Raw genomic sequence first — 21,595 nt, forward strand, 5'->3', positions numbered from 1 at the left:
ACTGACTTTAGATGTTTTGAAGTTAAGATGCCTTAGAAGGCAGCTGCCTATGTAGGAAGTACACTGCATAAGACCCTATTATAACAGAGCCTACTTACCGTGGACGAGTGCCTCTTCCACTTTCACACTTTGTGAGGACAAAGTTCATCCACTTGCGGGCAAAAGCGATGTAGCGCTCCCCTATCCGCCGCCTGAACTCTCCAGACATCAGCCGCACAACCTCTTTATGGTACTGCAGGAGAGCAAAAACAAATGAAAAATACCACATATCCAAACCTTACCTTTTAACTTTAAAAAAAACAAAAAAAACCCAAAAATATCCTGATAAAGAGCACTGATCGAAACGTTACCGTTTCATTTTGAAACTAACGGAAATAGCTCAAAAGTGTGAGGATTTTCCTCATTTACTTCCCCGTTAGTCCTGCACCTGTTGGAGATGTTTTGAACGTGCATATTTCCCTCTCTTCTGTGCTGTTAGCTCACATGTCTAATTAATGTAAACACTGATATAAAAACAGCACTGAAGAAAATTTGCCTTATTAGCCAACTACTAATTAGTCTCATTAAATTCTAGGGAGCATGAAACCCATCTAGACGTTTAACCACTAGATTACACCACCTCAGTCATTACTAGCTCTTTTTAACAGCCTTAATAAGAAGGGAAAGGAAACAGTGACACATTTTTGATAGTCCTGGGACAAAAAAAAAAAAAAAAAAAAAAATCACACTCCTTTATGTCTAATAGATTATTAAGCTACATGAAGTTGGCACCAAACAGAAATTGCGATCGTCTTTTCTTTCCTATTGTGAAGTATATAAAGAAATGGCCAAAAAATATACAATGGAACTTGATGTGTCCATAGGGAACTGATTGGATCAGTTGGATTGTTGCTAATTGCTCATTTTATGTTGACTTTAAGGTGCTGTGCAGCAATCATATACACAGAATCCCAATAGGCTCGGACCTCAAAAGCAAAGTTGTAGCCCTGGATCATGGCCTCTCTGTAATACTGCTGCAGTGTGGCTTTCTCTGTCTCCTCCACCTCAGCCTCAAACTCTGATGTGAACATGTAATCCACACGGTCGATCGCAGTGTTGATCTTGATGCACAGCTGGAGAGCCTCATTCTGAAAGGACAGAAGATGTTCTTTAAAAGAGCAACTCAAACCAAAATTGCTTTGCAAACATCCTGTTTGCTGATGCACTGTTATGGGTTTTCATATCATCACATAATGTAACTCATGTGTATGGAGCAAAACCGAAAGTCTCTTGGCTCCTTAAGCCATGTGTATTTATATGTAAGTGCATGTACTCCATTTGTTTACTACATCAGTATTAAGTGACACAGATTGAAAGCCCTGCTTGATGTGATATGAAAGTGGGTCTCCAAAAACTGTGACAGTCAGCAAGTACACATCAGCTGATATGTCAGAAAACAGAAATTGGGAGCATAAAATTTAGTTTGTTTTTCTGGGTTTGGTCTGCATCACCTTGAGCTGTTCCAGGGCAGAGACAATAAGCGGCTGGCTGGATGTCTGCTCTCGGCTGAGGGTGAGAAGTTCTTCCATGGACTGCTGGAAGGCTTTGCGTTGTGTCACCAGGTGGGCCGACTGCATCACAACCAGCAACAGATTGTCCACCTAGGAATCATATATGACATATTAGAAGCTGTAATGATTATATAGAAAATGTATTTTTATTTGATATTTTTTTCCAAAGACAAAGATTTATTCCAGACCTAGAAATTGCAAAACACCTTTTTTTTTTCAGAGAAAAAATAATACATTAATATAGGCCATTTACATAAAATACACTCTATATTTTTTAAAATGTATTTAATTAATGTGATGGCAAAGCTGAATATTCAGCAGTCATTAATCCAGTCTTCAGTGTCACGTGAACCTTTAGAAATCTTTCTAAAATGCTGACTTGGTTCTCAATTATTTTCAATCATTACTGGTGCTCAATTACTAATAATGGTTGTTATTTTTATCATTGATGTAAACAGTTTTTGCTGCTTTATATTTCAGTCTTCACTGTCATTTTTAATTAAGTTTATGCTTCCTTTCTAAATAAAAGTATAATTTTTTTTTTTTTAAATCTTATTCCAAGCTTTTGGAAGTTAGTGAAATAAATATTTCAATATGTATATGTATATATATATATATATATATATATATATATATATATATATATATATATATATATATATATATATATATATATATATATATATATATATATATATGTTTATTAGATATAGATATAGATATAGATATATGTATATATAAACAAACTTATTTTAAATTGTAATAATATTTCACAATATCACTGTTTTTCTGTATTTTCAATCAAATAAATACAGCCTTGGTTAGAATACAAGACATCTTTCAAAAACCTTAATCTTAATTACTCCAAACTTTTAACCTGTAGTGAATAACTACTTTATTGTGGAAGCAACAGTAGATATTAAACCCTCGACTTCTGTCCACTGAAACCACTGAACGGTTAAACTGAGATCATCATGTGTGTAACTTCATACCTTCATGGACCGTAATGTGTCCACAGTCTCCATCTGAGGCACTAGTTTGAGCACAGTGCCGTCCCACTCAGTCCAGGCATCAGCGGTGGTCAAGTCTCCGACTCCATGCTTGCTCATCAGCAGATAGGCCTCATCTTCTGGGATTTCGTCTGGCTCTTTCGAACAGTCCTTTCCAGCTGCTGCATTTAACAGCTGCAAGATAACCAGCCGCTGCTCCATCAGATCACAAGGGACGAACACCTGGAGCTCCTCCAGTCCTGGGATTTGGACCTAAGAAAAGGGACATACAATGACAGTTATTAAGTACATGTATAGCATCGGTCTATAGCAGACTATCCCTAATATCAAAGAATGTCTTATTACTTTGACATAATTTTTGGCCTTCAGTGCTTGGAGGAGAGAGGGAACTCCAGTGGTTGGCCTGAATTCTGCAGCAATCTCAAGATCCTGAGTAGAAGAAAGAAGAATGTTAAAACTGTCCATCACAGTGACATACTGTACCACTCAAGTAAACTCACCTTGCGCAGCATCTTGGCAAAGCCCAATGCTTTAGATGCTCTCTCCCTGGCTTCGTGGAAGAGCTCTTTGAGTGAGCGACTTGTCTCAATCACTGAACGTCTGCAGCGAGAGAAAAAATAGGAATAAAATAAAGTATGAAAATGTATTATCATGAGAAAATAAAAAAATATATATACACTTACACAAAGATTTTTTTAGGATGTCTCTTATGCTTAAAAATAGAATAGTAAATAGTAATATTGTGAAAAGTTAATACAATGTAAAATAACAATTAATACATTTTAAAATACAATTTATTCCTGTTAATTTTTTAGCAGCCATTATTCCAGTTTTCAGTGTCACATAATCGTTCAGAAATCATTCTAATATGCAAGTTGGTGCTCAAGAAAAAATGTATTGTTATTATCAATGTTGAAACAGTTATTTTGCTTAAAATTGTGGAATTCAAGATACTTTTTTAGGATTCTTTGATGAATGGAAAGTAAAAAAAAACCAGCATTTATTTTAAACAGATCTTTTGGAACAATATAAATGTCTTTACTGTCACTTTTGATCAATTTAATGTGTCCTTGCTGAATAAAACTATTATTTTCAGATAGATATTAAGCCTACATTTGTGTCTGACACTTACAGCACCAAACAGAATTGGATTCTAATCTCATTCCATGTATTCACTATTCTATCTCCCTATAACCCAAAACTTTCTACAGATTTTAATGAGAAAGCATTTTTGTTAGAATGAATAAGACAGAACTGACTGAACACATGTTCAACAGGCTTTGATAAGTCTAGCACTGTTTATTACTCATTGCGTGTTGTCTCAGACACACCTGATTTCATCCGAGGCAGTGCTGTCATCCGCACACTCCCAGAACTCATTGCCACTCTTCTGAAGGCCGGCGTCCAGAAAGTCTCCAGTGGATTTTAGCAGCATGCCAGCAATATCACTGGAATAGACAAACAAGCAGTGATGCTTTTTGTGCACTTTACTTTGATATGGATGTTGATCTGAATTCCAGCTTAAGGATCGATGTGGTAATACCATAGAATGCTTTTCTATGATACATGGAAAACATTCAGTACGTACAGCTAGTCCACAGAGTATAAGACTAACCAAAAGAGTTTCCCAGACTGGGCCTCTCCACCCCGGATGTATGGAGTGATGACTTTGGTGAAATTCCATTCCTCCTCCAGCAGGTTCTTCAGACTGTGGGAGGCTTGAGGCAACTGCTGCAACATCTGGATCCAGCTGCGCATGTAGTCAAAGTACACCTGCAAAAAATAAAGCAATAAAAACACAGAATTGGGCAAAAATCCCTGCTACTGATTAGCAGCCACCACAGAAAACCACTCCCATTGAGTCACAACTAAATAATTGTACCATTACTTGAAATACGACACCAGTCAGTCCTAATCCCACCTCTAGCATTTTGTGCAGATCCTCCTCAAACTCGTCAATGTTGGCGTTAGTCTGCAGACCCTGGGGGTCAGTGACAACGCCTTGCAGCATGAACTGGTAGTACTGTTTCATCAAGAGTCCTCCTTTAAGAACCTCTTTACACTCACGCACCAACTACAATACACACACAAAATACACAAATCAGCCATTTTTGATGTTTCTAGGAATCATTTCATGGGATCTATGAGACTTGAAGAGAGTCAAACACGATGTCCCCATAAGGCATCACATTTCAAAACAGCCTTAAGTCATAATAACCAGTAAAATAAAATGTATAAAAAACACTACCAGTTAGTCTCTAAACTAAGAAATCAACAAAGCAATGCACAAATATAAAGATGAAATTTTAAAGATAGGCTCTTATGTTGGCTTCATCAATGAATAATAAATAAAAATAAATATCAATTTATAAATACATCTATGAAAAAAAAAAAAAAAAATACAGATAAAAGGTGTAATATTGTGAAATATTATTGCGATTTAGAATAAATCTTTTCTGTTTTAATATTTTTTTTTATTATTGGAATTTATTCCTGTGATGGCAAAGCTGAATTTTCAGCAGCCATTACTCCAGTTTTAAGTGTCACATGATCCTTCAGAAATTATTCTAACATGCTGATTTGGTGCACAAGAAATATTTAACCCCCAAAAGTTTGAACAGCAGTGTATATTCAACATGTAGGTTTATGCAAGTAATGACCTGCTTGATGCTGAGCAGGGACGGTTCCCCTGCAGGCCTTTGCTCAAGGCGCAGTTTGAGGCACTCGTGAATTACATTTAGCAGCACACGGCAAAGCACCAAGAAGGCCGGCCGGAATGAGGGCAGATCCATGTCCACTAGCTCTTTCCACGATACTCGTCCCGACTCCGCCTCTTCCTCCACCTGACCAGACACGTGACGAGATAGCTCTGGAAGGTAGTCACAGTGCTGCAAAGAATAACCCGGGACCGCTGACAACTAACAGGAACAGAGCAATGAGAACATGGACGTTGAAATTCAGTATTTGATTCTGGTTATGAACATAAAACAGAAGACACTGACCACAAAATATTACAGAAATACTGGTAAGTAAGAATGAAAGACAGTACACTGACACCAATCCCTTAAAAAAAAAAAAAAAGTGTTGTATCGGTCATCATTTTTTTCACCCTCGTGTTGTCCCAAAATTATAAGACTTTCTTTTGGCAGAACACAGATGAGCTTCTCAAACTAAATGAATAATGGGACTGTCAAGCTCCAATTCAAAAACAGCACCATAAAAGTGGTCTACATGGCCCCTGTGCTATATAAACACACCTAACATACCTAAATGTAAAGTTGCCAAAAAAATAAAAATTCACCCTAATTTCTAAATGTGTTTTGGTCTTTTTGTAAATGATTCATCCATGCATAGGTTTTATTTTTCGACCTCAAAACATTTAATTAAAATGTTTTTCATTAATCTCAATCTTCTGATGAAAGGACAGACTTTTCTCTGGTGATGCATGCTGGACTTCTCAAAACATTTAGTTTGCATAAACCCCGCCCATTTCTTACAATCGACCGCAAGCTCACATTTAGATTTGCTTTAATCCAATCAGCTACTGATTAATTGAATCAAGTCTCCATCTTACTCTCCGTTTTTTGTTTCACTCTGAATATGTTACTATAAAAAAGGAAAGATCTGTCATTTCTGTCACATTGCAACTTTATGTCACTCAGCTCGTAGTGATGTAGATTAATTTGTGCCCAAAATTTCAGAATTTTTTTTACAAATCTGCTGATGCAGTTCACGAAACTGGTGGAATGATTGATGATCTAACTGATCTAGTTCTCAAATTCACTGACTCAATGACCCATTTGCAGCTTACTAGACGTAAAGAGAATCATTTGCATATTTGACTCTTTTGGAGCGTTAAGATTTAGATCCCATTCATAGCAACTGCATGGAAGAGCAACCAGTACAGTTCCCCTTTTGTGCTCAACAGAAGCAGAAAATTCTTAGTTCTGGAACAAAATAAAGGTGAGGTAATGATGAAAGTATTCTCATTTTGGGGTTAACTAATCCTTCTCAGCTTCTCATTCTTTCCAAGTTGCCATGAAGCCAAAAGGAATGTTTTCCCATTTTCTCCGATACTCCACAACAAAACTAATATCCTGCCAACATTCAGAAGCTCCACAGTTGCTCTCACCTCTTGAGCCGGCACGTGACTCAACAGAGCAGTTCTGGACCTCTGCAGTGAACGGTCCATCAGCTTGTGCAGTCTGAGGATCAGTTTACGCAGTCCCATCTGTTTAAGTGCCTTATCCACAAACGGCCTGTATATGGCAGTGGGAAAGTAGCAGGTATCGTTGTCCATAGGGAGGAACTCCTCCTCTGACAGGAGGCGTGAAAACTTTGGCGTGGGGCAAGGTGACTGCTCCCCGTCGCTGGTCGCCTCACTCAAGGTCCTTTCCTCCCCATCGTTGTCAGCAGTGAAGGTAGCAGTAGACTCTGTCTCATCCTCGTCCACCTCATCCTCATCATTGCCACGGGAGCAGCGAGGTGAGGGGATCTCGAAGATGGGCCAGCCGATGCGGGAAAGGTCCCTGAGGCCCAGCACGGTGCCCATCACACGCAGCTTCTGGTTCAGGTCCTGAGTGATGTTGAGCCATAAGCAGAGCGCCTGCACCCTGCCCTGGAAGTCTCGAGCCGCATATTTTTCATAGTCCTTCTGCAAGGTTTGCAGAGATGGGTACAGAGCTTCCACCGACTCTAACAGCGACATGACCCGCTTGACCTGATCGAAAGCTACCCGCTGCCTTTGCAGGTGATCCCGGCACTCCAGCGCTGAAGAAAAAGGAGCAGCGGCGTCGATCTCTCCCCAGGATGTGGAGCAGGTGCTAAAGCTAAATGAATCATTCCTGCAGTTGGTTTCGCCACGGCAGGAGTTGCTCTCCTCAACTGAGGCATTGCTCTCAAGCCCGGCCAGGCTGCTATAGTCCACTTTGAAGTGCAGAACCTCATTGATAATGTCAGGTATGGCTTGGCGGGCGGTGTACAGGTACAGGTCCTGCTCCGCAACGCTACGGCGCGCGTGCCAAGCCTGCAACTCCAACCAGATGACCTCATTGTTCTGGACCATAAAGGCCGTGTTCTCCAGGCCTCGCTGCTCCTTCTCCTTCTTCTTGGATGACATGGAGGTGAGCTTAAGCAGCAGCCGCAGTGTCTCAAAGAATTTGAGACGGTCTGCCGGACAGTCTGTGCGCGAGGTCTGCCGGTGGGTGCGAACGGGTAACATGCCCAGGCTCAGGTAGGGCTTGCGGGGATCCATGTTTCTGGAGCCGATGGCACTGGTCTTGGTCACCGGATCCAGCATGAAGGAGCCCTCGAATGTCTTCTTGCTGTCCCGTTGGTTGGAGCGCTGGTTGAAGCGCTGCTTCTTTTCCTGCTTGTAGCTGTGCTCTTCAGAAGGTTCGACTGATCTGGCTCCCTCACGTTCTCGTTGAGACAACGGGCTGGAGGAACACGGCTTCTCTGTTGATCAAAGAGATGAAGGTTGGTGACAGATGACCTAAACCATGTATTCCAATGAGGTTACAAAAAATTATCCTGTGATGTACTTAAATATAATTCTATATATACTAAGTCTGTTTTTTTCTTTACTGTACTTCTCGCATTAAATACAAGCAATATAATAGAACATTAATAAAAATAACGTGTTAAAATTAACAACACATTTAATGTACCTGGCCCAGACCTTACATTGCATTTGGTTGCTGACAAATATGCAGGGCGACAACTGACTGTGTGATGTAACCTATTAGAATGCAATTATATCCCCCTAAAATTCAAGATATGAGGGCAAAAAATGCCCATGGATGGGTTTTTGTCTCACATTACATCATATGACATGAATTAGCAATATCACACAAGCAGAAGAAGAACTGCAAATGTGATATTGATTTTATACAACACTTAAATAAAAAAGAAGTTAATATTGTGTTACATTTTAGACACAACATTGTAAATATTGTCAGGTTCTGCTCAATTTCACAAACAAAAATAGTTCTAAACAACTATTTTTTATTAATTTTGCATAGCTGTGGCAGCCCTAGTTATTACTCTTTAATGAAATCTTCTTTTAATCATTGTTTTTTCCCCTTAATTAAATATCAGTCCACAGAGCTAGAGGTACTACAGTTTTCTTTATTTTCATTCAACATGATCTTTAGTGCTTGAATGTCACTCCAGAATGATGGCTGTGGCATCACTGGGGCCCTTACACCATATGTTTCAGAAATTTGCAAAGTTAAGGGCTCTCACCTTTGCCCTTTGACCCCTGGCTGTTTCTCTGGTGTTTGTTGGACATACGTTTCATCTGCCGAGGAGTGCGGGGAGGGGAGGTGCTGTAGAGAGTCTCCTCTTCCTGGCTGGGCTCGTCCCAAGACTCATCCACCTCAGTGTTCTGCTTGGGCACATCTTTGGACGAGTCCTTGAGCCTGAACAGAAATCACAACAATCCAAAATATTATGGATTATAAATTGGAAGAGTTCATTCATCCCTTAGACAATGAAACAAACCAAAAAAGGACTGATCTGCTAACTGAGGCAAAACTCACGATCATGTGGAGACAAACTGTGTATTTACGTGTACTTGGACATGTGCATGTCTTTGTGTTTGGGAGGAAAATGATATTGATACAGGGCCACTGTCAGGCAATGGAGGAAGTGATCACTTTTACTGTGGGGTCAGAGTTAATCTGTGTTTCCACTCACAAAGACCAATAAGAGTAAAGCCAGAATCATCCATCTGCCCCTCACATACAAAAATTCACCCACAATCCCCTAGGGAGTCACCAGCCAGCCCAAAAGTCCCCCCCAGACACCTGCTGCAGTGTATTGTGGTCCTCGTGCCAGAACATTCAGACACAGCCCACCCGACACCCTGCACCCCACCGCTGCGTCACTTAACATATGGATACCACCCCAAGACCCATCATATACATTTAGCTGACTCACATCACTTAAAAAAGCAACATTTTGGCACCATCTACTAAATCACCACAATTAAAACAGCAAAAAACCCAAAAACCACCTCTTTTGTTGAAAAAAATTAGCCCTTAAAGCTTCTCTTTTGTTGACAACAGTTGGTTTATTAGTGCTTCTTATTATAAGTTTGGGAAGATAGTTGGCACATTTCGCATTCCCAAATGCACATTATAAATGACCCAAACTCACAGTACATGCAGAGATGACTTCATGAGGAGCAGCATTTTCTGCAAACCAAGCCATACTGAAACACACACACAAAAAAAAACACCAAATAATGAGCAGCTAGTGTTTAAAACACCACATTGCCATTCTTCACATTGCCATGCAGCACGTACATTTATTTAATTAAACTGCAGATTTTGTGATCTGATAATCGCTCTAAGCCATATCACGCTTTCAGCTACTTTGATCAATCGTGCAGCCCTACACTTTAACACACTGCATGCAAACTGATCTGTCTTTTTCAATTATGAGCACAGCAATGACATGAATTCTAAACACTTGACCACACAAGCAGTAAGAAGGATTCCATAACTTCTACTTTTTTCTCTCTGTGAGCAAATATGCACTGCTGGGAGAGTTACAGAGTGATTGTGTTTAAAGGTGCAGCCCTGGGCAGAGTCTAACAGTGACCAAACCCTTCAGGAATGACACAGGAAATGGTGAAATCACCCAGGCTCTGGCTGTTTGTTTGGTTGTCATGACGTATCTCCATTGAATGCTGCTTGAGCACTAGAGCGGAAAGGTCTAAAGAATTCCGCCTCTGTACTATCACCCCACTGAAAGACATCCAACCTGCAGGAACACTAAGGCAGCACTGAGTGCAACTCCATAATGCACAAAAGCAACAGAAGTTGTTGATTTATGGCTGCATATGCAGCTCAGTTCTACTGAATAGCTCATCTAAGGATATCATGAACAAACTAGACAGCAGAGGAATGTTACAGCCTTTCATGAGGGCCATAAACAGAGCTGACCACATCTGCCTTGCTGCAGTCAAGAGAGGCCAGTGAACTCTGACCCCATCCCCACTGGAGTCATTGTTGTAGCCTGCACCGCTTCATTGTGTGCGAGCGACACGTGGACCAAATGTTCTCAGCATCTAATGGCTGGCTGCAGAAAGTGATAAGATAGGAATGAATGATATTGCTGAAATTATAAATGTTTTTAATACTTCTGACAATACTCAATATGCTAGAGAGAAATTTTTAAGTATTTATTCAAAAATGAGAATAAGGACAGAATCGGGCCCACTAAGATCCTCTATATTATAACATGCTCACTGGATGTGGCGGAGGGCACTCAAAAAAATGGTCCCCAGCCCCATAAAGTTTCCCACTAAATGAACACGATCAAAGGCAAAAAAAAAGGGTACAACTCTTTATAAGGGCTTTGCAGTTCAGTTTGCAATGTTAAACATTTTCTCCCCAAAATCAATTCCGCAAGTATGCTTTAAATTGATCAAAAACAAATTCTAAGTTTAAAATACATTTTATTCTTTTAAACTTCCTATTGATCAAAGAATGCTGGAAAAACATTTTTATCACTGTTTCCACAAAAATATTAAAGGCTGGGTAGGTGAATTTTTTGTTATGCTGGTTGAAAGTCTCTTCAAAACCTTACAGCAATCACTAAGTTATTATTTCACCATTCAAATCATCTGTATCACTATTTATATCATCTGTGGAAGGCGTAGGACCATAAAATGTTCGTCTGATCATATCCCTCGGTCTGAGGGCTATGATAGGCTGTCCTACTTGCCTGTCAACATATGCATTTGCATACTTCCGAGCACACTTTTCGCGCAGATATGATACGTCATCAGTGCATTCCATTACACCATTGCAGACCAAGCGAGATGGTGTTTGGCTTTGGGAACAATATTATTTCATGGATTCGCCTCTTATACACTGCTCCCTCTGCAAGTGTTAAAACTAATGCTGATAGTTCATCATTCTTTCCCCTCTTCCGCGGGACACGGCAGGGTTGCCCTCTGTCTCCTCTGCTCTTTGCTTTAGCCATCGAGCCTCTTTCTATCGCCTTAAAAACATCTCCGTCTATATGTGGGATTCATAGGGATGGCACAGAACATCGGGTTTCTCTATATGGTGATGACTTGTTGTATGTTCAAGATCCAGTTGGCTGTGTGAATGAGATTATGCACTTGCTTGACACCTTTGGCTCTTTTTCAGGTTACAAATTAAACTTTACAAAAAGCGAATGTTTCCCCATAAATGATATGGCTAAGAAAATTTCTAAAAGCGCCCTACCCTTTCATTTCTCCCCTACAGGGTTTTCGATATTTAGCCGTAAACATTTCATACCCTTTCAGTTCTCTGTTTAAGAATAACTTCACAAATTTGGTTGATCAAATTAAGTTTGATTTAAACGAAGGGACAGCCTGCCCCTTTCTCCACAATTGTATGCAAAGACTGTTGATATTTTCTAATCCTCCTGGGGGGTTCTTAGGGTGGGGGGTGGCTACGTCTATTTATTTATTTTTATTATTTTCCTTGTCTCTTTCCTCATTTAGTTATATGTGGGAAAGAAATGTGTAAAAAAAGGAAAAAAGTGCAGACAATGTTTTCTCTTTTATGATTGTTTATCACTTTGTCTGTATAATAAAAAAATTGGGGAGAATGGAAGGTGTTATTATTGTAATATTATGCGCATTGTACTGTAAGGTTTTCTCACTGGTAAATGAGACATGATGTAATATGACAGCATTGCATTCAACCCTCCACCAACGCCATCACTTATCATGTTGCTTGTTAGCCTCTGGTCTGCCTGTGCGTGTTCATGTGTTTTGAAGGCGGCGTAGCTTTGGAGAGTGATTTGCAGGGAGGGGGGGATATTATGGCGTTTTTCCACTGCATAGTACGGCACGGTATAGCCTGCTTTGGCACTTTTCCACTGCACAGAATGGCACGGCTCACTTTCTGGCAATTTTTCACTGCATGGTACAGGTCACTTAAATAGTAACACCTCCAATACTAAAAGTACCCACCCACCGATACTAAAATTAGGGCTGGACCAGAATATTCGATTATTCGAATATTCATTTGGTGGGTTGGCATTCGATTTTCAATTTTGAGATTCAATTATTTTTTTTTTTTTTTTTACCCTGGCATCCCCAGCAAAACGGTTCTCATTCGCTTGAATATGAATCGCCCATAAGTGAACGTCATGATACATTTCATCTGGAAGAGAAGTCAAACGTGCCGAAGACCTCAGCTGTGTGGGAGCACTTTAAAATTGAGGGAGGACAAGAAAGTCAGTGTGCTAAATATGCGATTTGAAACTGGCCTACCACAAAGTTTGAAAAATCACCTAATTTCTTTAAGTAGTATGCCTATAGTATATTGGTGTAAAAAAAAGCTGCTTTTATCCGCCATGTTAATCTGTAATTTTACACATGATAAAAACGTGCAGTTAATTTGCTTGGAAAATACTTGCGAATACAGCAGCCATAATAAACGTAAAGTAGCCCCGCATAATAATAATTTATCTATATTAAAAGTATTGTTCTTAAGACAAACACAACTTCAAAAATGATCTTTTATTACACCGTATCTACACCGGACGAGACAGTTGTCATGTTGCGCTGCACCGCAACAGCTAAAGTCTGTCTGCACTGGACGTGACAAACCAACCTATAAAAAATAATAGAAACTGAACACAGCACCAGTTTACTGTCGGGAATTTATCCCCCCACGCCACGCCGCATCCAGTGTAGACAGCATCATAGGTTCTATTGTATTTTGTCGCAGCGCGCCACCCGGTGTAGACACAGAGTTGAGAGAAGAATATGTTCAGCCCCCTCCCTCCAAAGCTTCGAATATTCGGTGTTGATTACTACCAAAGCTTCGAAGCTCAAAAAAATTGTATTTGGTCCAACCATAACTAAAATGTGACATGTTAACACTGCAGGTCAATACCAGCATCATAAGATTTGCGACACAACTGCTTTTTTTGTTTTGTATTACTGCATTTTAAAAAATATTCAAACACAAAACATTTTCTTTCTTTTGATTTTAGGGCAAAATATGACTTGGATTTTTCTTGACAGTTTTCTTGAGATTCACCCTGGCAAATAAGGAGGTTGACAAACTGATAAGGAGGAAATGTATTTGCTATTTTTCCCTTTAGTTGAAAAAATAAAAATCCAATGTAGCTTTTTTATTTTTTTTAGAAGAAACATGGACTTGTAATGAATATAGGGAGAAAATGAAAATAAATGGAATCGTTTTCCAAAGGATGTTCATGGTCGTGGCCAAAACCTAAAAGAACATCATGTCACAGACAAAACAAAAATAGTAAGCCAGCTGCAATCTTTGAACCACGTAACTTTGACATAAGGCCTTGTTTTGTTAATGTTTTTGTTAAGTGCACACACACATTCACACACTTCCTTCTCTAATAGGCGGACAGCATCCCTTCTGGGACACTGGCTGATTGATTGAGGCCCTGCAAGTCACATGAAGACCTGATTGGGCACTATCAGTCACCACTGACACACAGGTGACCGAACACAGCATTTATTTAAAAAAAAAAACAAATCTTTTGTAACATTATGTCTTTACTGACTACATTATGCATTAATTAATAATTTTTTTAAAAAGCTCACCGACTGAAAACCTTTAAATCGCAGTGTGTATTTACAAAATGCAATTACCAAAAAATAAATAAATAAATCATAATAGCAATTAATTACATAAAAAAAAAATCGAACAGATTAATTGATTATCAAAACATTTAGCTGCAGCCCAAGCACCAAACTTACATCCAAATGACCTTTTCCCAGAAGCACTGGAAACAAAAACTCCTCTGGCCTGTGATGTTCCCTTGAGTGTTTTTCTCTGAGCTCATGTTGTCATGCAATTGATACTCAATATTTCCTCATAGACATGAAGGTTTAAGGAATGGTAATGATTCTGGTTTGGATTTTTGCATAAGTGGTTCTGAATCTGAGCCTACAAAGAAAACTAAAAGGTCAGGTGTGGAACTTCTGCATCGTAAGGAGCACCAAAGAAAATTGCGAGCCATTTGTTTGAGCAGCCTTAAAGAGAAGAAAACTCTGTTTAAAATCAACCTTATTTGCAGTTCTGTTTGATGCTGGTGTTTTATTCCTAATTTACACACTAGAGCTTTATAACACTTTCAAAATAGTTATTGTGTGAACATTCATAAATGTTAACTGAATTCACTGTAAGTTTCTTTGGATAAAAGTATCTAGAAATGTGCAAATGTAAACTGGTTTCCATGGCCTGCCAGAATTAAGCCCTACTGCACAGTCAAAAGCATTGCACTCAGGCCATTACTTAACGGTATTAACAAGCCTATCAAGATCAAGAATGACTCTTTCATTCCTGCACATTTTCCTTATTGTGAAAGCAGCAAAAGTGCAGCACTTCAAAGTTTTGGTCTTATTGATTTGCATCTTCCATATCACAACGTACACACACTTCCATGCTAAGAATGTATTTGCATTCTGCAAGAAAACACATTTCCTATAATTGCATGACTCAAACTGGATAAAAGTAATGGCGCTTGTGCTTGTTAAGTTAAAGGCTGGCCTCTTAAATAAGACCACTATAGGCACAAATTAGATCTATGATTCATTGCTATAATTGTAGACTATACATTTTATGCATGGAGTGACTGCTGTTGGCCGTGGATGAATGAAATGGATAATAGCACAAAGTCACATTAAGAAAAGTGAGTTCCAGGAATGCTAAAGCAGACTTCCTCTAATTTTAAAACAAGCTACTTCCTCTGCTCTATTTCCCATCACTATGCCACAGACTTGTACAATATCATTTCCTGTGTCCACATAATGACCATTTGAGGCCGCAAGGCAGAATGACTTATGTGTTTGTGTGTGGGTGGGTGACATTAAGACATGAGCATGCGGAGCAAAATGGAGTGAATGTTGCATGGGGGACCAATGAAAATCCACCAATCTTGTCTAGCCGATACCTCTGCATTGAAGTCTCAACATGAGCAGCTATTCTAACCTCCACCCCTAGTGCACACCCTCTTCGGACAATTGAAAGCATAATGGAAGGTATTACATGAGAAACTAAAGTCTGTTTTGGGAGTTTAGCTAGACAAGTGATCACTTTGGGATGATCTGTGTTACATCTCAGTCCTTCCTTCCTGAAGACAAGTCAAAAAGAGGACACTGTGGGCTGAGGCTCTGCTGTACAGAGAGATGCAGGTGCTTGGCCAAGATACAAACCAAAAATACTAACCTTGCAACCAAAATACCGCATAGAGGAAAGAAATATCAGAGACATGCATATAAACCACAAAAGCATCATGTGTGGCTTCAGAGCACAGCTGTGTGAACTACTAGGGCTGTCTGGAATATCCAATATTTAATACATTATCAATATTATTTTGGCAGTGACAAAAAAAAAATCAAACAATTTTTATTTGGCTAGTAGGTCAATTTTGTGCAAACTCCTTCCTTATGTCACAAATGTCAAATTAATTAAAAAAAAAATATAAAAATATTAAAGTAAATTAATTTAAAAAATATCATCATCTATATATTCAATATCATCTCTTTTCTAAATTTTAATTCAATTAATTTTCCTGAATCAGCTTTTCATTCAAATTATTCAATTCAAAACAACTACTTGTTTACATCATTCATGCAAAAATGTTTACTGAAATAACTGCATGTGATTTTGCATGCTTTCATATTTAATAAATAAGGTATACTGCTGTTTATTTAATATTGCTTTATGTTATTTTTGCAGATATGAATGAAAATTATGCATATGTTTAGTGAAAAAGTGTGAAAAGCATGCCTTGATTATATTTCATTATTGTATTTACGTTTAATACCACATCAGTTTCACAAGCGGATAAGCTTGGCAGATAAGATTCAGAATTCCATAAATACAAACAAAACAAACACAGACATTTTATAATATTCAACTTATTTATATTTTGTATACAAAATACTCCATAAAAGATTAAGTTTTTCTTGGGCCCATCTTATAAACCATGTCCTGCAAAGTTTTTCCTGATAAAAACCATTGTCTCATGACAAACAATTAATCAGACCAAAACATTTGTTTTACATGCTTTAAACAATTAATTTACTTGGTAACAAAAGCTGTAAGGGATAAGCGATGCCTCTCATAAAGTCAGATAAGACATGAGACTGAAAACAATCTGAAGCACGGCACCATGGACTGTGCAAAGAAATAAATTAATGAGATCCAGCCATGGGTGTCTCCAGGACGCGAGGTCAACATTCTTTTAGTGCACCACATCCTGGAATTGAGGCATGCTTGTGCTCATAAATGAACAGGGATGGGGATTTACAGCATGCTACACAATGACATAAACCCTCAAAACATCAGTTCTGCAAGTTAAACAACTATACGGAAGAATTGCTTGATTGATAGCTGCAGAATAATCAATAACATTACTGAATAACATATGTACTAAAGACTCCAAAGTGTTCGACTTGACCTTAAGTCACCACACAAGGCCAAGAAATGCATTCTTGACACACTAAGCAATTTTCAACCAATAAATGCTATGCAAGCTTATTTTATAGTTCACCTCATAGTGCCCCATGCAGTTTACATGAACTGCACAATAAAAAAGAAATTAAAGTGCACAACAAATCACTGATATTGCATTCCAAGTTATCTCTATCTTTAACACTTACCAATGAAAGAGGTTTATCAAGAAGATTTGCTAGGAAGGGTGGGGATAGCAGGAAAAGAGACAAAACAAGGCATTCTTGAGAAGCTGTTGCCAGGCATTCAGGGCAAACTCTTTTGGTGACGTTGCGTGGGGTCATAAGAGACAAAACTAAGAAAACAAAACATTCCACTGGGCTTATCAGCTAAAACCTTGCGCACATGGCAGTGAGCAAACAACACTTTCTGAACCTGATCTTAAATAGAAAGACTCAAATGCAGGAGGACACACCATTTATGACAGAAAGTAATGCACTGCAAAAAAGGCATGTGGCCTCAGGCCAACAAGAAGAGATATGGGGGAAAATAAAATGCCAGAACAAGCTGAACAGTCTTAAAATTTTATAGGTCTCAAAATAACTCCAAACATCAGTGAATAAATAAAAACAACTAAATTCCCCTATTACAACACTCAGAAACTAGATGTTGCACGTCAAATCCAAGAATTCCTGCTCAGCTCGAGCGCAGCCTGGTGATTCTGGGAATAGCAAATCAAACATTTCCTCAACTCGCTGAGGGAGTGTGTGTCAATCTGACTCATATCACACGACTCTTGGTGGACCGGCTGGATATTATATATTCAATCACGACTGTTGTTTCACACCGGCTATCGGATAATTGTCCAACTTTACTCGTAGTGTGTGTTGTTTTTTAGGGTTCTCTGCAACTCAAGTTGCACTCGAGAAATGATGCAAACAAACTTGAACACTGAACCGACAACCTCAAAATTTACAATCAAACGCTGAGATCGAAACCGGATATAAATCTGTCCATGCAACTATAAACTGAAATGGTACACATTCCTGAAACTTTAAAAGGAACAATGCAGAAAGTGAAAGAGAGAGGGACACCACACATAACTCGCGCGCTAGCTGGGTACAATGATCTTGCACATAGAGGCACGATCTCTTTACCTTTCCCACAGCAGGTCGGCTTGATTCCATCAACACTGAGTTTTCCTCACAGAAACGGGTGTAATCGTGCATACGCTTGCTTTGAGGTAGCTGTTTTTAGTTCTTGTACAAAAAGTTTGCAACTTTGATGTGAAATTCTGCTTAGTGTTGCGCTGCAAAGCGGGATCACTTTGTGGCAGGAAGCGAGTTGCGGCGATGCCTGATTCGTGAATGAATCATTCTAGTGAGTCGGTTGTTTTCAAAGAACTGGTTGAACTGGACTGAATCGGCCAGAGTATAGTATTAGTATATATTTATTTAATGCCATGTCAGCATCGAAGGCTATTTTCATGGCAAAAACAATAAAAAAAATACAAATACAATAAATACCAGCAAACAAACAAGTTATATCACACAGGATTTTTTACATTAATGTGATAAAAACTCTAAAACTTTTCATGGCAAAATTTTACTAAATAACTTTTACTTTAAGTGAGTTCATATTTTTCTCTGTACATTAAAAGCTAGACAGTCCAATAAAATATGTTTTACAGAAAGGGGAACCTTGCAAAACATAAACTGAGTAGGGTCTTACTGAATCGGGCAGAGCGATTCAAGTCAACTCATTAAAAGGGACATCAACCCAAAAATGGAAATTCTGTCATCATTTATTATCCTTCATGTTCTTCCAGACCTGTATGAATTAATTTCTTCTGCTGAACACAAAAGAAGATATTCTGAAGAATGTTGGTAACCAAACAATTCTGGTCCCCATTGACTTTTTTCATACTATGTTGGGCACCAACAGTTTCAAAATATTTTTGTGTTCCACTAAACAAATAAACTCATGCAGGTTTCAAACAACTTAAGGGTGAATAAATTATGTAGTGCTGTCAAACGATTAATCGCATCCAAAATAAAAGTTTTTGTTTACATAATATATGTGTGACTACTGTGTATATTTAAAATTTATATATAAAAAAAAACACACGAATATAAATATATAAAAAAAAAAAATATATACATATATTAAATATATTTATATATGATATAAAATATAAGAATATTAATATATAAATGTATAAACATAAATATTTTCAAAATATATGATGTATGTGTGTGTATTTATATATACATAATAAATAAACAGTACACATACATATATAAGGTAAAGAAAAACTTTTATTTTGGAAGCGATAAAATGACAGCACTAAATTGACAGCACTAAAATGATGACAAAATTTTAGGGTGAACTAATTACTTGAACTGAAGATAGTTGCCTTTTTATTCGTAAGGAATCAAGAAATAACAAGTGAGATGATTCATAATGAAATGCATTCAACCAAAGTCCCTTTATCTAAAGACTCTGATTTAACCAATTTGAATGAACCAAGGATGTGGCAAAATAAAAGTAAGTTTAATAGCAGAAATGTTAATCATTTTTTTTCTAGTTCTATCAACGCACATAAAAAGTTTAAATAAATAGCATTTTATTAAAATTTGAAGAAGTTTATCAGTTTAAATTTTAGTTTTTAATGAGCTAAATCATGGCTGCAACAAACTGAACAGATATTAAATTATAAATAAATAGACACCCTTATTAATAAAACTAAATAAATAAGCGTAATAAACTGGTATTTCTAAACCACGAAATATACAATGCCATAAAAGACTGCTGAATCTAAATTCTGTTGAAGCGAACGATTCGCGGAAATGACTCGGACTTCCCAACACAAGCGGGTTGAAGCTGAAGCGCGCGTGCGCTCTAGTCGCGCCCAATACGGTCTCAATGGGTGCATTATTTGGCAGCGTGTCCTGAATCCCGGCTGTGTAGTTGCGTGATCTCACACACACATATGCATACAGACACACAGACTCAAATACACACGCATTGGTTCTGATGCGCTTCCTTTACCTGGTCTCATCCGGAGGCTCCATAACCGGGACCGAATCGACGGGATGGCTCTCCGTTCACCCGTGCATGAATCAAAACATGTCCAGGAAAAGAGGGGTCGACTTTGCAAAGACTGGTGTGTGATACGAGTCCCGGTGCACACTTTCTATCTCTATCCGTCTGCAGAGTTGAGGCTCGCCCGTGTGTGCACTGACGCCATATTTCCAGCGAGCCGCTGATGAGGGAGTGACACACACTCTACGGCAGCTCGTGCAGTACAGACCGGATCACGGCCGCCCCGTCAGACGCAGCCAGGAACTGCAGAAAAAAAAGACCTTACAAAAGATCCATCTGCCAGATTTGACGTGCGTTTTTCGGACATAGGGACGCACGAATGCTTTCTGCACATCACTTAAAATAATAATGCAATTTCATAAAGGGCATGTTTCTTTCTTAACTGTCGCTCTTCTGTACACATGTTGGAAAACATCTAATAATAGTAACAACTATGTTATGTTTTTACTTGTAATAATTATTATAATTCTAATATTTTATAGTAAAAGCATTTTTACGTTAACTAATTTCATATTTTTATTATTTTCTAAGGTTCTGTTTGTTTGTTTGTTTGTTTGTTATTATATGAATTCTGCTGGTTTCAATATCACATTAGAGGTGGAAAAATATCTGACACGATTTTTCTTGGACTCATTCTTTTTCATAAAAAAAAAAAAAACAAGCGTAGACTTTTTATAGCCACTCTTTTAAAAAGTTGGATTTATTTATTTTATTCAAAGCTTTTAATGAAATGTTCAATAATCAAATTGTATTTAATCATACATTTTAATGTTATAGGCCTTTAGAAATTGTAAAAATAGTCTATATATATGCATAACTTATTTTCTTGTGGAATATCAAGTTAGGTTTACTTAAATCATGTTTATGTAAAATGAAAATTTACTTGCAACTTTGAATAATACTTAAATAAATAGGAAGAAAACATTTTCTTAGTTTTGCAACTGTTAAAAAAAATAAAAATGACTAATCTTACTAGTTGATTTCTCAGTGTAAAAGCACAAAATAGTTACAGAAATACCATTTAACTTTGATGCATATATTTTCATATGACTAAATATACATTTATGTTAAGCATTAGGCCTAAAATTTGTCACTTTTCTGGATACTGCATGTACGGTCCCATAAAAAATATCTTATGTAAACTATGTGTTTTTAATTTTGATAGTCATTCGCCTTAAGTTTTACTGAATCTTTTAGAAGATAAGGTGTTAATGCATTTAAAGCTACACAATACTCAAGAAACTCACTGAACCAGGATAGAGATTGATCAGGAGGGTGTCACATTAAGGCACAAGTAGACAGGCCACACTGATGTTTTTTTATGCCAAAAATAAACATTAAAGGCATATGTGGACTTATAAATTATGAAATCAATTTTTTAATTAAAGTACGTTTTCAATGCACTATTGTTTTCTCTTTTGTCACTTATGTGGATAATTCTCTAATAATTGCTGCCTTAGTTAATTACATT

General features: G+C 37.9%; 1 protein-coding gene across 3 annotated transcripts in view; it reads right to left on the bottom strand.

The window, feature by feature from the left end:
* LOC109052888 (mitogen-activated protein kinase kinase kinase 4-like) overlaps positions 1-20,374 on the bottom strand; it is a 29,366-nt gene extending 8,992 nt beyond the window's left edge. For 2 of the 3 annotated variants that reach the window (XM_019070313.2, XM_042769269.1), the window contains exons 1-13: positions 20,071-20,374; positions 8,807-8,982; positions 6,693-8,017; positions 5,221-5,478; positions 4,482-4,634; positions 4,176-4,333; positions 3,892-4,008; positions 3,061-3,160; positions 2,906-2,989; positions 2,543-2,812; positions 1,491-1,640; positions 966-1,127; positions 99-232 (exon numbers count right to left, since the gene is read on the bottom strand). In XM_019070313.2, coding sequence (XP_018925858.2) covers positions 99-232; positions 966-1,127; positions 1,491-1,640; positions 2,543-2,812; positions 2,906-2,989; positions 3,061-3,160; positions 3,892-4,008; positions 4,176-4,333; positions 4,482-4,634; positions 5,221-5,478; positions 6,693-8,017; positions 8,807-8,982; positions 20,071-20,093 — 3,110 coding nt within the window. In that variant the 5' untranslated portion in view covers positions 20,094-20,374. Of the gene's footprint in view, positions 1-98; positions 233-965; positions 1,128-1,490; positions 1,641-2,542; positions 2,813-2,905; positions 2,990-3,060; positions 3,161-3,891; positions 4,009-4,175; positions 4,334-4,481; positions 4,635-5,220; positions 5,479-6,692; positions 8,018-8,806; positions 8,983-18,176; positions 18,455-20,070 lie in introns of those variants that run through there. The other variant, XM_042769270.1, reaches the window with a different exon arrangement.
* Between the last annotated feature and the right edge of the window lie 1,221 nt (positions 20,375-21,595).

Source organism: Cyprinus carpio, chromosome A13 (assembly GCF_018340385.1).
Source record: "Cyprinus carpio isolate SPL01 chromosome A13, ASM1834038v1, whole genome shotgun sequence".
Taxonomy (NCBI): Eukaryota; Metazoa; Chordata; class Actinopteri; order Cypriniformes; family Cyprinidae; genus Cyprinus; species Cyprinus carpio.